We start from the raw sequence: 17,139 nt of genomic DNA, 5'->3' as shown, positions 1-17,139 counted from the left end.
GGATGTAAATATATACACGTGGCACAGTACAGTGCTGTAGACCAGGCCTCCACTGGTCACACGTGACTGAGGAATGCACTGGACCTCCTGAGAGGCACCCGTGGGGGGGGTTTAAGAAATGCCTCTCCTGTGTACAGACGGCCAATAACAAAACAGAAGTTTTCGGAGAAAACTGTGAAGCTTCGCACAGCTGCTCACAGACACTGGGGCCAATTCAGATCAACATAAAAAGACATATTGTGGAAAAAGAAATGCGAAGGCGGTCAGAGTACAGTATTTAAGGCACACTGAGGCTATCAGACTTTCTGAGGTCACACATGATGATGTATCCTCACATTCACTCGACTGAAAGGTCAGGTTTAAAGGTGCCATATGTAAGAATGTGGCCAAAAACGGTTACTAAATTCCAATTCAAAAATACAGAGGTCTTTAAGGGTTTGTTTTCTGACGTAACTGGCAACCCGTGGTTGCTCGGCAGCTGAGACTCTACTGACTGCAATGATTGGTAGACGGCGGTAGGTGGCGCCACACGCCAAAACATGATTTCAAAACATAAACATGATTTGCAGTCTGCAAAATATATATTTTTTAATGTGAATATTTTGTCTGTACTGTTGTTGTTGGTGAGTTCAGTTTGTTATATGAACATTATTTCTGAGTCTCTATGACATATTAGGAGGATTTTATGGCCAGTTGCTTTAGATTTATTACATAATGCACCTTTAAATCAGCCCCAGAATCAGCTGCAAGTTTCCTATTTCAAGTGTACAAAATGTGTACAAAGTGTGACATATTATTTAGCACTTTTCTGCCAACTTAAAAATTGGTTCTACTCACATTTCTGTGCATCAACAATCATGGTGATACTGGCTCAATAATTATAATAATGAGAGGCCAAACACAGTCACATTCATCCATCTTCTACCGCTTTACCCTCAACATGAGGATCACAGGGTCACACATATGGTCAATTTAGAGCGTCAAATTTGCCTGATTCCCCAAATCTGAATGTTTTTAGACTGTGGGAAAACATTCATCCCATTTAGCTTCCAATGGATCACAACAGGGAAAAAATCACACATGTAAACAATGAAATTAATGTTTCATTATTGACCAAATTCCATTGGTTCACTAGTTGTGACTAAGCCATCGTTAATGTGATCGGTAACACCTGTGATTTCACTGCTAAACACTTGGCTAAAACAAAATGGCTGTTGTGCTGTGTTGTCCTTTGAACAGAGAACCTTTCTGCTAGCAAAGCACCAATGCTCACCACGGGACCCCTGTGTTGGCCTTCAACTAAGATTCTCACCTCATTTGTTCTTATGAAAAAGTCAACATTATTTTTGTTATAACACCTACAAGGAAGTCTTTTAACTGTGGACAAAGCTGTGGTAGCTGTTTTCTGTTTAAGCTAACTGCTGCTGGTGGTCGGTCAGTCGCTTCCTTCTGAGCCAAGAAGCTATGTGTAAGAGCCCTTTGAACAGCAGCCATTTTGTCTGGTAGGGAAAGCACAGGTGTAAGTAATCACATTGACAGCTGAAAGCCGCTGTCAATGTGCTCAGTGCTTTTCCTGCTAAGACATGTCACAATTGCTGCTGTGCTAACTGTGCTAAAAGAGCTCACTTCCCCCCCAAAATGTATACTATTGTAGACAACGTGTTTGTCTGTGAGGATATAGTGGTTCAAGTTTGTCTCATATTGGCTTTGACTTCCATAAGCATTGTGCCGAGTGAGGTAAAAAAAAGAACAGGAAAGGACTAAGGTCTAAGTTAGCTTATCGTTGACACTCTTCTCTTCTCACCGTGACGGTATTTCTCAGTTCTCTGTGAAGGTGGGATTGTCTGCTTCTTCGTTTAGAAGAACATGTCTCTGGAAACACAGCAAGTAATAAAAAATATGTCAGACAAAACATATTCTGTAGTTTAGTAGCTGGATTGAACAGAAATATGGACACTCCAGAATTCATCTTCCAGACGAGCACTGGAGTTTTCAAATTTCTAGTGTTAGGCCTGAGGTCTACGTTAGGTATACCACGCTCCACAATAGACTGATTACTGAGGTTAAACAGGTAGTAGAGATCTAAGCAGGTTAGTCGAGACTCACTTTTGGGTAAGAGTAACCATCAAGACTGTGGCTCCTGCAAATGTGCACTTGGTCCTCAGTAGTTTTCTGGTAGACTGGGTTGTCAAAGTGAATAGTGTTGGTATTCTTCAGCCTGTAGTTCCTCCACAGCAGCAGGCCACCAACAACCACCAGACAAATGATTGCTGCATCAGGAAAACAGACGGATGTTAGTATTTCAGGTTATTAGAATGTATGTGTGTATAATGTACACAGAAGCTACCAAATCTACTCACCCAGAGGTACAACAATGTACAGGGCTATCGGCGTGGTGGAGGCAGTGTTAGGCATGGCTCCAACAAATCCATGTTTGTCACCTGATGTTAAAGTAAACACAGTTAGTGATCCGTGTAAGTAGTTTCACAGTGGAGTTTGTGCAATTAATAATCGAACGCCATGACGGCACATACCCGGAGAGGTAGTCGGAGCGTTTGTGGTGGTCTTGGAAATCATTGGTATGACTGGCTGCGGTGAAGGGGTGCTTGGTTTCGGTGTGCTGATCCTGAGCAGAGGCTTGACGGTGCGTAGCGCTGGCTTGGTGTTTACAGTAGGAACTGTGATACTGGTATGGATCCGGGGTTTGGGGACAGTCCTGGCTGTGGTCCTAGGTGGCGCTGTTGGAAGACGAGGGGCGTCGGTAGGATTTTGAGGTTGCACGGGCGCTGCGGATGTTGGCACAGCTGGTGGAGCACAAGAAACAGAAAGAAAGACTTCTTGAACTGGTATAGTTTAAGCAATTTAAGAGAAAGCAATAATTACAATATGATTTTGTAAATGTCTTCTTGATAATTTACACACCAGGCACACATGTCCTCATGTCACCGGCTAGCATCATGTCATCTGGACAGACACAGGTGTATTTGGGAGGATGTCTGCCCACTTGAGGAGCAGCCAGACACATAAATTCACAGCCACCATTGGACACCTCACACCAGTTCCTCCCTGAAATAAAAACAAGAGTATAAATTTGATTGAATTCAACAGTTTCACACATTTTACAACACATTTCCAATGTCATTATAGCACAGCAATATATCAATAATTTTGAAAATATGCTAAATCAACTAGCCAATTAGCTTTCCACCAAAGAGCCGGTTAGCTTAGCTTAGCATGCAAACATGAAGTATTTTGACTGGTTGATTGAGATGGAATTAATAACCTGAGTGACCATGGTTTTACATGACCAACTAAACCCACCACATGTTTTAAATGGTAATACCATCTCTTACCTGAAGGTTGTTTGAGGTTGTGGTAGAGAACAATGTCTTCTGGTGACGATAGGTGCTCTGCCACTGGTGTAATGTCATCACCCGTCAGCATGTTTGCACTGAGGATGGCATTGTTGCTGACGTCCGTCCAGAAAACTCTCTCCTAAGACACACAAATAAACACCACAATGCTTTAACATTGAAATCGGGGAGCGGCGTGTGCAGTGAATCTACTGTAGGTTATCGGATGGTGAAATAGGTACCTCAAACACAGTGAGTCCCAGTGGGTGAGCCAGCTTGTGTTCGTCGATGATGAGCGTGCGCCGACCGCCACCCTGCACGTCGATACTGGAGAGGGAGTGCAGCTTAGAGTCCACCCAGTAGAGGCGCTGGTTCAACAGGTCTGCGGAGGAAGCAGATGGGTCAGAGTGGGGGTCAACACAGGTCACACTGATATGAATCCATATGAATAGATTCAAAATCCCTGAAACCAGAGAGACGTGAATGCTGACGCTTACCGATTGTAATTCCGTTAGGCCACTCAATGTTGTCAGTGACCAGAGCAGTGCGGTCTCCTCCGTTAAGACCACTCCTTTCGATCTTTGCTGGACTTCCCCAGTCTGTCCAGTAGATAAAGCTGTGGGTTGGGGGTAAATATAGTAAATTAAATTAGATCTTTAGAAACGATGTAGTCTACGCTACAGTACTTTATTTTAGGACCACAAGACTTACTTGCTGTGGGGGTCGACCACGATCGCACGAGGTTTCAAGAGGTCTTGGTGGAAGAGAGTTTTGCGACGGTGACCATCGGCAGTGACTACGGAGATAGTGCCGCGAATGCTGTCAGTCCAATACAGGTTACCGTGGATCCAGTCATAGGCGAGGCCTTCGGGAGCATCGATGTCATTGCCGATCACTACGCTGTGCTGAGTTGAGTCTTCGGCGGAGTCCATCTGAGCTCTGGTTTGAGAGAGCTTTTGTCAGTAAACGTGATTTTAAGGAAACATTGGTGTCTCCAATCGTTCTGATCATTCTCATCCCGATAACTCACCTGTAGATTTTCTTCTGAGAGATGTCCGACCAGTAGATGTCTTTGGTGGCCATGTTGACGTCCAAAGCGACGACGTTCTTCAGACGGGGGATCACTCTGGAGTACTCGCTTTTGTCCAGGGTCATCTTTCGAACCTCATGACGGTTAGTAAAGAAAAGGTAGGCTACTGTACCTGTAAACAAGGAGAGTAAACATGAGTTGCTGGTTTGCATGTTTAACTCAAACTTTAAGGGATAAACCCTACTTATCTGGCAAAATAATAGTTTAATCAGAATCAATACTAGACAGCCTTTAATAGCGAGTTATCATGTGTCAGTCTGGCCCACACTAAGAACTTTTGGCATGAAATTTAGAGTAATATATCTCAAGGCTATTCGATATCTAACCCTTGCATAACGGTAAAACAAACACTCTGGAAAGAACATATTTACCGATGGCCTTGCAGGCTTTGGTGGACGGGTCAATCTGGTAACCTTCCTCACATTCGCATTTGTAACCGCCGACCTGGTTGATGCAGATTTGGCTGCAGACGTCGATGTTGACGACGCACTCGTCAATATCTTCGTTCGTTGAGAAGGACAAAGGTCGGTTAGAATGATATAAAACACACTGAAACAGTGTCAGCAAACAGAACAACGCTGAGTCATTGTGGGACATTGTATTCCGTTTTATCTGAGAGGACACTTGGTGGAATGGTCCGAGTAAACAGACACAATTTAAAGTTCACATCAGCACGATCATGCACATCCATATTTGACTATTTCAGACTGCAGCTGTGTGGGAGGCCGTTACCTTCACATCGTTTTTGGTCAACCAGCCTGAATCCAGCAGGGCACAGGCACTCGTAGCCGATTTTCAGGTCTTTGCAGACATGAGAGCAGCCGCCGTTGCTGAACAGGCACTCATTAAGGCCTATAGTGGGGAGAAGAGGAGGATATAGCTTGGTTTCTGGTGCTGCACTCTCTCATTTAACACACGAACGTAGTAATTAGCCAGACAGTTATAAATGAGGGGGGCGGGGGGGGGGGCTCTGTACTCACCACATTCTCGAAGAGGCTCATCGGACCAATCCCTACAATCACGATGGTTGTTGCACACGCTGTCCATACTGATGCACTCCCCGGTGCGGCACTTGAACCTGGTCGGGCCATCACAGTGGGTTGCTTTTGCGTGACAAATGATTAAAAAAAAAAGTCAGAGGATCAGCCAACAAAGTCTTAACAACACATTTGGCCGCCAGTAACCAGGTTTTACTGATTTTTACCATTGACACAGCCGGCTTCATCACTCCTGTCCTTGCAGTCGAAGTGTTGGTTGCACTGGCGGCTACCGTGGATGCAAGTTCCATCGCCGCATTCAAACTCATCAGGACGACAAGTCTGACGAGCTGAAGGGAGGAAAGAGACGTAAATTCAGAATGTGGGAACAAGAGGTAATGAATCAGTGTCATCAAAGATCGGCTGAGAGAACTGTTTCAGGATCAGAACGTGAGCAAGAAAAGCAAATTCTGCATTATGTTTCTGAAGTGGTTTGGTATCACTAGGTACTGGACTGATATTGGTGTCATGATGGAAAAAAAGTTGTGATATCTGTATCAGTCAGAGTGTTGTAGTCAGTCTTACCACAGTTGGCTTCATCCGATCGATCGAGGCAGTCAGCTCCTCCGTCGCACCTCCAGTTCCCATGAATGCACTCCCCGCTGCCACAGTGGAACTCCAGCGAGGAGCACTGATGAGTGGCCGCGGTGGGCTGTGCCTTCGTGCCGCAGTTCTGAGGCCACTCGTCCGAGCCGTCCGAGCAGTCGGAGTCACCGTCGCAGGCCCACAGGCGCGGCACGCAAGCACTGTTGTTGCACTGAAAGGCCGAAGCGCTGCAGGTGACGGGCGGACAGGAGTCCTCGTCGCTGCGGTCGTCGCAGTCCGGCTCGTCGTCGCACACAAAGGACGCGGACAAGCACTGGCCGTTCCTGCAGCGGAACTCGTCGCTTGAGCACTGCTTTGGCCCTGGGAGAGTAGATGTGACAGAGGAATGAAGAGCAGGACAGAAGATGTGCACAGATACACTCTTAGAAATAAAAGTGCTAAGTAGAACCATATAAGGTTCTTCAGCTTGTCCTCATAGGAAAACCCTTTTTGGCTCCAGGTAGAACCTTTTTATAAAGGTTCCACCAGGAACCCTTTTGGAGGGTTCCGCAAAGAACCCTATTAAAACCCTTTATTCAGGAAAGGGCTTTTAAAGGGTTCTCTGGATCAAAATGGTTCTTACTGGAACCATTAGTGTTACCAAGAACCCTTGAAAGACCCTTTATTCAGGAAAGGGTTTTTCAGAAGCAAATGGTTCCAGGTAGAAGCTCAGCCCTTGTAGAAGGACCCTTTTGGAACCCTTATTTCTAAGAGTGTATGGTCATTTGTGTGCGTTGAAAAACATGTTGTAATATTACAAAAGCATTGCTACGGACACATAATGGACATAAGGGTTCCAAAAGTGTTCTTCTACAAGGGCTGAGGTTCTACCTGGAACCGTTTTTTTTTTTCAAGGGTTCTTGGTAACACTAATGGTTCCAGTAAGAACCATTTTGATCCAGAGAACAATTTAAAACCCATTTCCTGAATAATGGGTTTTAAAAGGGTTCTTGGTAACACTAAGGGTTCCAGGTGGAACCTTTATAAAAAGGGTTCTCCTATGCGGACAAGCCGAAGAACCTTATAGCATTCTACTTAGCACTTTTATTTCTAAGAGTATAATATTCCATGACCAATGAGCAATATTAAGACTTTTTTTACATTCATGATGACCAAAATGATGGAAATTCACCACCATCAACTTCTTGGGTTAGAATTAGGGTTAGGGTTAGGGTTAGGGTTCAGTGTTTTTGTCATATGTTGTCTGATCCCTAGTTCAGACTCACCACAGGTGCTGTCTTCATCGGCTCCATTCTGACAGTCAGCTTGCCCATCACAGCGCCATCCGCTGGGTATGCACCCGTTAAGACGGTCCAGGCAGCTGAATTCCGTTGGCTTACACGTTTTAGCCACTGAAAGTGGAATATACAGAGAAATGGTTATTGAAAGAGTGACGGCATTGTCCATACTGATGTTAAAACAGCACGTCGTACTCACAACAGGTAGCAGGAAGTTCATCCGTGCCGTCGCCACAGTCGTCCATGCCGTCACACACCCAGGTGAACGGGACGCATTTCCAATTTCCACACTGGAACTGCTCATTTCCACATGCTGTCCATGCATCTATGACAGACAGGTAGAAACGCACGGTTCAGCTTTACAGGCTAAATCAACAATCTGGACATATAAAGTCACTGAGAATTAAAAAACAATATGTTCACAGTATAGTTTCATTCATTAGGTTTTTTTTTTAAAAGTCTATTTACGGGTTTCTTCACCTTTAATTCAATCTGACATTTATCACAACAATTAGATACTGGCTGATTTTGGAAGAAGCTGAAGAAGGTTGAAGGAAAAGGTCATTATTTCCACAAACCAAAACACCCAACGCCAAACAAGACGCCCGCTTTATTGAGTTAATCTTATTTTATAGAAAGCTGTTTTTGTATTCTGTCAGCAGCTTTTTGTTTTTGCTCGGTTATCGTTTCTGTGATCCGCGTCCTCCTGGCGTCAGGATCGAGTAAAGACGTCGCTTCACACGCTAAAAGACAAAACTCCATTCTTAAATGTTGCTTTCACGGCGGCGATCTCAGCGTCCTCACTCAGGTTTCATCACTGATGGTTATAAACATGCTGCCACAGGAGCTCTGGACTTGGGAGGTTTATACTCTTGAGCATGACACACACATGTACAAACACACACGTGCATGTTTCTGCTTGTTTAAACAGGGCAGATAAATGGTTAAACCGCTAGTTAAACCACTGACATAGTTGCAGCGCCTGTGTAAGCAGCAGCAGCCTGAGCTGCGTTTATGACAAGTTCATGAACAACAAGGGAAATGTCATTTTTTCCAGCATTTATAGCGACCCCTATCTTTAACAATCCCCATTAAGCGACTGAACTTGTAGAACCAATTAGACGGTTCATTATATCACTTATTTAAAAGCTACTCAAAGCCATTCCTCCTGCAGCTGGTCATCAAAGCCTCGGACGACCACCTGTTCCTGTTTAACTACTACATGAATTTAGAGCTTCACTGCATTTCAGGCTGAAGTTCAATTGACATTTTTGCTCAAGTCTTATTATTTTCCTATGTTTGGTGACCTATACAGATTGATATATGATGTATCCCTGTAATGGCTTCTGGGAAAAGTTAAACATCTGGTTCAGATTCCACTCATGGTTGACGCTTCAGTAGCAGCTGTGTTTCAATAAACTTCAGCCTCTGTTGTACACTCTTAGAAACAAGGGTTCCAAAAGGGTTCTTCGGCAAGGGCTGAGGTTCTCCCTGGAACCATTTCCAGAAGAAAGGGTTTTTCAAGGGTTCTTGGTAACACAAATGGTTCCAGTAAGAACCATTTTGATCCAGAGAACCCTTTAAAACCCCTTTCCTGAATAAAGGGTTTTAAAAGGGTTCTTGGTGGAACCCTCCAAAAGGGTTCCAGGTAGGGTTCTCCTATGAGGACAAGCCGAAGAACCTTATATGGTTCTACTTAGCACTTTTATTTCTCAGAGTGTAGTATTTTATATGGCTACAGTCACTTTGTTGATCATTAACACAGTTATTTCTTTATGACTCCATGCATTACTGATCCCCGGTCATAATACTATATCCTGGTGAGTAATAAAAAAAAAAAAAAGAAGGTCAAACTTTTCCTTTTTTTTTACGAACGCTGTGATTGTTTTTTTTTTTTTTTTAATCTAACAGATCAACTCAAATTCCCTGAACTTCAGGACACAAAACCCCCGACACACAAGTTCATGCTGGTTATTTACTCAGGAGGCTTAAAGTTCAGTCCGAGAGACACAAACTGGACTAAATGTCATCTTTATCGATCGGGGTTCAATCAGTGCTTTGATAAATAACGTCTGTCCTCCTCTTCCTCATGTTCTGTCACCTATTCTTTGATTTATTCATCATAAACATTAACAAACGTGTCGGTCCAATCATGGTCGAAAGACAACTATTTCACAACATGGGGGGGGGGGGGGGGACACAGTCGACACATAGCTGCCGGTGTGGAGATGAAGTTCGGTGACACTGGCGACCAGTTCCAACACGTTCCCTCCACCACACACACACACACACACCATTTCTCAGAAAAACCAACACAACACCAGGAACAGGTCTGACATCTAAAGTGTACAATCGAAAAGCGAAGGAATGCTGCGCTGCGGTCGAGACAAAAAGTCAGTGTTTGTATTGGAGGACGGGTTCTTGAATGGCGGCCCACTCCCACAGTCTCCCACAGGCAGAGCAGAGCAGAGCAGAGGGCGTTTCAGGTAAAAGAAAATTCACGCGCAGGCTGGGATGTTGCATCATGTTGACGGGAAAATTGTGATGTGCTCATATGTCACCACAAAAGCATTCATTCATTCATTCATTTATTTATTCATCCATATGCCCGCCAATGTTTTCTACAGTTATTTAAATACAGGTGCCTCATTGTGAATGGCAGCAGCTTAAAAAACGGCTTTTCAGGAACATCTTTCACACACACACACACACACACACACACATGCTTGTTCTACATTTGTAGCGAGGACACTCATAGACATATTATTATCTTAATCTAAACCCTATCAAACATCGCTTTAACCCTTACCCTAACTCTAAAACCAAGTCTTAACCTTCAAAAAAAAATCTGCCAAAATGTCCTCACTTTTTTTTGGTCCGCACAAAGACACTAATACAAGAACACACACATATACACACACACACACACACATTACATACATTGAGCTCAAAGCTCATTGGCGCTGCAGAGAGGAGCGGCAGGATATGAAAAGCAACAACAACACAGCTTCATTCAGAAGCCGTACAGTGAGAATAAAACGATCGTTATTATTATTATTATTGTTGAATAATGGAGACCATTAAAAACACACAGGATGTGATTAAAGACTTTAAGATTTTAAATGGAATTCTTATTTCTGTGACCTACATTCAGCCCGAAATACTGTATAAGTTAAAGTATAAACATACTATATATGGCTGGAGAATAACATTATTTTTTGTTTATGTTTAACACAGATTAGAGATTAGAGATTTTGCTCTATATTTCAAAACAATTGAAAAGTGTGAACTTACTTGTCTGATAGAAAGAGGAGATGAGAAGCAGCAGGGGCGTGTAACACAGCCGTCCCATGGTTTACACACAACCCTGTTGGTTTTCTGCAGATTGTTTGAAATAAAACTCTGTCACTATATTATAAATAATAATAATAATAATAACAATAATAATAATAATAATAATAATACTGCTTTTCTGAAGCTCACTACAGCTGCTGCTGCTGCCCGAGGGTCTAAAGAGGGGATGCTCTGCTCACTGTAATGTTTGACAACATCAGACCCATTTCAATGTGGTCCACGGGTGGGTGGGACCCACGGGGGCCCCAGAAGGGGGAGGGGGCGGGGCCTGCAGCAGTGGTGTGATTTCTGAGTCGCACGGCCTCAACAATTGGTGGGGGGTGGAGCTCAGTGAAGATGTTTTTTTTTTTGTTTTTTTTTTTACTATGAGTTTTAACCCTTTCAGTGAGCGATGCACGTGCAGTATATTTGGACACAGTGGTTTCTATTCCCTAAAGACAAACCCCCACACAGGGGTGTGGCCAGGAATTTGGGAGACCTGGTTGTGATTTACTCAGGGGCCCTCTTTAAATATGCACTGATCAGAGTTGCTTCATCATCTTATTCTTAATGATAATAAAGGTCTATTTCATATTCTATTCTAATATACGCTGACCGTTGAAAATATATAAAATGTTAAATTTTCCCCTGAAATTTTGGACTTTAAAATCCACCAAACAACAACAACAACAACAATATAGTTCTTAAATGTTATTTTCTTCATCTCCAAAAGAAAAAGTACATATATTTTCTTTCTTTTCCTCTAAAAGTACAACTTTATTTGGTAAAAATAATGTTAAAAACCAACCAGTTTGCCTTTGAAAGTTGCCTCTAATGCCCTAATCTTACCCCTAAATTAAAGGGCCACTTCACCGCAAAAAAATACAGTTGTTTTTTTAACTAATTTCCATAGATAAATGTGTTATTCAATCATTAGACAAGTCTCATTCCAGCAACAACAGAGGAAGTTGGGTTTGTAAATAGAATTAATAGAATTGACGTCAACGTCACTTCCTGCCGAGAAAATAAAAGCTCTACACTTGCTCTTTACTGTGAGTAAAAGAGCTGATCAAATCAAATGTGAATCAAACAAACAGAAGCATCATAATGATTTTAAGGGTATTCTTGATTTGACCAAATGGGGGTAAAATGAGTGAAAATAGACCCTTTAAAGCGGAACTAGACCGGAAGTTCCTATTATCGCTGTTTTTTTTGGTGTGTATCTGCGTCATTACCTTGTTTATTAAGCCCTGACGGTTCGTAACAAACAGTTCAGCCATTGCTGAGAACGTTGTGTTTTATTGTAATCTCGGGGCTCAACGAGATCACTGAAAATCCCGTAATAGTTACGTAAGCAGCGGTTCTCCTGAACAACCGATCGTCCTGCTCCGGGCACTAGTCCGGGCACATCCGGTTGCGTACATTGAACCGCAGAAGAAGAATAACGTCCGTTGTGGAGGTGTTTCACGAGCAACAGTGTCTTCTGACTCTGGGTCTGACTCCGGTTTAAAGTCATAAAAGGGACTGTGGCGGGGAGTCGTGACAAAGCTATTTTTAAACACTGTTAAAACAATGTTTTGATAATGAGGAGCAGTGCATCCGCCGTTCCAGAGGGGGGCGCTGCGCTTCTGAGAACGGATGTGCTGGATAGTATTGGCCAATCACAAGACTCTGTCTTCTGGGGGTGAGTTCACTCTGAAACATCGCGGCTGAAAAACACTTTCATAAAAGAGGATTTCTATCGGTTAGTTTACAGAAACTAGGAGGTTTTTGACCATAAAAGCATGTTAATATATGTAAGTAGACCTCCATAACTAACATTTATGTGCAACAGGACCACTTTATGTGACCTTTAAGACACTGATGTTAACTTAAACTACAAAATGTTTTGTTTAAGTGAACAAAAAGTGCCCAATCGACACGATTTAAGTCCAAAATTCCTTATTCAATTGATACCAAATCAACAAAAATATCATGTACACATCACACTGGAGAAGAAAAAAGCCTCCTTTAATGTCCCCCTGAGTCGTAATAATATCTTTCACCTCAGGCTGTAAAGTCATTATCCTGCTATCACTTCCCGAGAGGAGGTTTGAGGAGGTGAAATCAAACAAGTTCAAAGTCTCGACTCGTGTGAGACTCCACATAATATGACGAGAGTTTTACGACCAGATTTACCTGCACAGAGGTGGCGATAAAGCACAGGGAGAGAGATAAAAGCTCAACCACAACAACCTTGAACCAAGCGGAGAGAGAGAGAGAGAGAGCGCGTGGAGCGAAGAGGAAAACACAACAACAAAAAAATGGGTCTGTACGTCAGACACAGATGTTTCTCTGAACACGGATCCATAGGATTAAATGTTGACACAGGTTGGAAAACAACAAGCTTTACGAGGAAAACTTGTCAAGTTGCCGAGTGCATACATTGACCCCGTCACTATCGCAGGAAGGGTCACACGTCCAGGTGACACAGATAGCCTCCTGTATAACTTTTATTAACCCGTGTGTTTCGTCACACGTGGCCTTCGGTGAAACGGTGAAAACAGGTAAACGCATGCACACACGTTTCGAAGAAACACGTGAGCGTCCGGTCTTTACAGTGAAAACAAACCCTGGGTTTAGTGTTAGCAGCAGGAACTATAGTCTGGAGTATAAGCTACGAGTGGAAGGAGAAGGAACAAGGCCAGTGACTGAGTATGAAGAGCTAAGAAGGAGCAACAATATGGAGGAAATGTACCTTTACAGTATATGAGACACATGTAGATACTGCTTAAAGGCGCCATATGTAAGAATGTGGCCAAAAACAGTTACTACGCCCAAATTCAAAATACCGAGGTCTTTTAGGTTTTTCGTTTTTTCTCCATCGCCATTGTAGCTCAGACGCTCAACTGGCAACCCGCGGTTGCTCGGCAGCTGAGACTCTACTGACTGCAATGACTGGTAGACGACAGAAGGTGGCGCCACATGCCAAAACGTGATTTCAAAACATAAACATGATTTGCAGTCTGCAAAATATTTATTTTAATGCAAATATTTTGTCATATATATGCAGATATTTTGTTATATGAACATTATTCCTGAGTCTCTGTGACATATTAGGAGGATTTTACGGCCAGTTGCTTTAGATTTATTACATAATGCACCTTTAAGTCATGCATTACTTACATTATTCACACTCTTTTTGCATTCCTGCACATGCTTGAGGTTATTTTATTGTGGTTTCCCTGTAGTTCCTGTAGAGTTGGACCCTTTGCAAAGAGCCACAAGACAAATCTGAAGGCTCAGATTATTTTGCATCATTACATCATTTCACTCTCTGTGATGGGATGAGAGAAAGACAGTTTTCTGCACTTTAAAGGTCGTGTGACTTCCTTCAGTCATCTTCTACCACTTTATCTATTTAAAACGAAGTCACTTTCAATTAAATCTGTAATATAGAAATATACATTTACTGAAATACTGCACTTAAGTAGAAGTTTTGGTTATTAATAACATTGACTTTGTGAATGAATGTTACAAACAACTACAAAGCATTCACATGAGCAAATTCGCTTCCTCCCCCTCTATTGAACAACAAAGCCATGAACTTTACATGACACACTTTTGTCAGACACACACACACACACACACACACACACACAGAAAGAGAGGCCTCCCCTCTCCTAACTCCACTGTACATCGCCTCTGCATTTAATAAGAGCTGACAGGGACGAGTCAGGCCTCTTACTAAAACTGGGTCCTGCTGATGAGAGGCTGAATACTCTAGTTAATGTACACTACCGTTCAAAGGTTTGGGGTCACCTATACAATTATTTGGTGTTTTCCATAAAAAGTCACACTTTTATTCATCAAAAGAGTTGCAAAATGAATAGAAAATATAGTCAAGACATTGAAAGATTAGAAATAATGATTCAAAGAACAAGCAAACCTGTTTTCAACTGTGCTAACATCATTGCACAAGGGTTTTCAAGGGTTTTCTAATCATCCAATAGTCTTCTAACGCCATTAGCAAACACAAAGTACCATTAGAACACAGGAAATGGGCCTCTATACACCTATGTACATATTCCATTAAAAACCAGACGTTTGCAGCTAGAATAGTCGTTTACCACATTAACAATGTATAGAGTGTATTTCTGATTCATTTAATGTTATATTCATTGAAAAAAAGTGCTTTTCCTTCAAAAATAAGGACATTTCTAAGTGACTCTGTCCAGCAATACTATCAGACCTGACAGAGGAAGTATTTGTGTGTATACACCAGCAGTGCCGAAAAATTAGAATTCACTCCTGAAACTTTTTGTTGGCTCTTCTTCTTCTGTGTTTTCAGTCATACTTCTACCTACTGTATTTGCAGCCGTCTCACTTTACTCGCGCAATGTTGTACACCTATGTACATATTCCATTAAAAACCAGACGTTTGCAGCTAGAATAGTAATTTACCACATTAACAATGTATAGAGTGTGTTTCTGATTAATTTCATGTTATATTCATTGGAAAAAAAGTGATTTTCCTTACAAAATAAGGACATTTCTAAGTGACTCTGTCCAGCAATACTATCAGACCTGACAGAAGAAACATTTGTGTGTATACACCAGCAGTGCCGAAAAACTGTTTGTTTTGTGCAGTAGAATTCATTCCTGAAACGTTTTGCTGGTTCTTCTTCTTCTGTGTTTTCAGCCGTCTCACTTTACTCGCGCAATGTTGTACACCTACGTACGTATTCCGTTAAAAACCAGACGTTTGCAGCTAGAATAGTCGTTTAACCACATTAACGATGTATATAGTGTATTTCTGATTCATTTAATGTTATATTCATTAGGGAAAATAAGGTGCTTTTCCTTCAAAAAATAAGGACATTTATAAGTGAGCCCGCACTTTTGAACGGTAGTGAGCGCTCTGTCCTCGCTCCTGCCTTTGTTTTGCAAATAGAACAGAATCTAAATCACAGCGTGTTAGAAGAACTGGTGCGCTGACGTATGCCCTTGGCGTCAATTCAAGAGGGAGTGCAGATGAGGATAAGTTCCTCTTTTATTCACAGATAAATAGAACACGCCCCCCCTCTGCTACAACTTTTCCCCTCCTCCTCCTCCTCCTCCTCCTCCTCTCTTTCTGGTTCTTCCAGTGTGCTTTCACTCACAAAGGCCTGCCCGGAAAACAAATGTAGCCTCTGTGTGTGTGTGTGTGTCGTTACTGTCTCTCCCTGTTTTCCACTGAAGGTCAGATCAGGTTCTCCCAGATGCAGTTTTTGGCTCCAATTCACCAAACACAGAGCAGCCAATCGGGAGTGAGAGTGGGCAGTTGCTGCATGTGCAGCTGGATCACCAGAGGACAAAGGAGGAAGGGTTTCTCATGTAAAATAACTTCTGTTATGATTTGTTTGAGTCAATCATCCATTGGGAAAAAATGGTGCCACGCATTCCTGGAGAGTGCAGAAGTTCCATTCACAGGCGTCAACCTTGGCCCTGGAGAAGAAGATAACGCCGACAACGGGTTGTAAAAAGGCCGCAGGGTAAATGAGAGAAGTGCTTATTGAGTGAAGGACAGATAAGATTAGATTTATCTCAGAAGACTCTGCGCAGATATAAGTGAAGGTGAATTTACTTGTTTCATACAAACATACAAACACACCGTCCGCCTTTTGCCCTATGTCAGCTATAGGCGCCCCCCCCTAAGTCACCCATTGAAATCAAAACTCCTGTTTGAAGCCTCAGGATTTTGCTACCCTAAATGAGAACATCCATCCATCCAGTGCTAACCCTAAATGAGAACATCCATCCATCCAGTGCTAACCCTAAATGGGAACATCCATCCATCCAGTGCTAACCCTAAACGGGAACATCCATCCATCCAAAGGCGGGGTTGTGGGGCAGTGCTAACCCTAAACGGGAACAATAATTAACAAAATGATTGACACCATTAACTCCTGTTTACTGATATTATAAATCAATTGAGAGGAGACTTTCATAGACTTTTGTTCCATTTAAATACATTTTTTGCCAACTGGTACTTCCAGGTCGGCCTCATCTGGCAAACCGACTACATCCGCTTTTTATACAGACACACACAGGCTGGATTACTTGGCCAAAAACAGCACAATCTTTTCTTTTATATATCAACAATGGATATTGATAATTAGCAGGATGAACGTCAGATGATTAAAAATGATTTTTGTAATTTTTGCGTACACTTTTGAGTGAAAGTGTATGAGACCTGTAAAAAAAAAAGATGAGATAGAAAACAGCAAATCCATCTCAAACTTTGAGCTAAAACATCTAAAATAATTAATTATACAAATGACGTGTTAACACCTCAAAGCTGTACTTGAGCAATGCATAAACATTATAGAACCTGTGTTACATTGTGATTAAAGAACGTAAACAAGTATCTCGATTATATTGACATTGTAATACACTAAAATATAGTAAGTTTTCCTCCTTTTGGAAGCTTTCCAGCAGATTACACTGTTTGTTTACACTGTAACACTGTTTTCTGTTTGTTT

General features: G+C 42.2%; 1 protein-coding gene across 1 annotated transcript; it reads right to left on the bottom strand.

Moving 5' to 3' along the window:
* Window positions 1-1,818: 1,818 nt before the first annotated feature.
* ldlra (low density lipoprotein receptor a) lies at window positions 1,819-10,655 on the bottom strand (the record flags this gene model as incomplete). Its single annotated transcript, XM_083896524.1, has 18 exons — window positions 1,819-1,872; window positions 2,107-2,270; window positions 2,361-2,441; window positions 2,535-2,804; window positions 2,923-3,066; window positions 3,354-3,495; window positions 3,596-3,735; window positions 3,851-3,969; window positions 4,065-4,292; window positions 4,384-4,555; window positions 4,815-4,943; window positions 5,176-5,295; window positions 5,424-5,546; window positions 5,648-5,770; window positions 6,006-6,386; window positions 7,292-7,417; window positions 7,503-7,628; window positions 10,598-10,655. 18 exons carry the CDS (start codon window positions 10,653-10,655, stop codon window positions 1,819-1,821), a joined length of 2,700 nt encoding a protein of 899 aa, XP_083752650.1.
* Between the last annotated feature and the right edge of the window lie 6,484 nt (window positions 10,656-17,139).

This window comes from Microchirus variegatus (assembly GCF_963457635.1).
Source record: "Microchirus variegatus genome assembly, chromosome: 10".
Lineage (NCBI taxonomy): Eukaryota > Metazoa > Chordata > Actinopteri > Pleuronectiformes > Soleidae > Microchirus > Microchirus variegatus.
Note: the sequence above shows the minus strand (reverse complement) of the source record. Positions and strands in the feature narration are given on the sequence as shown.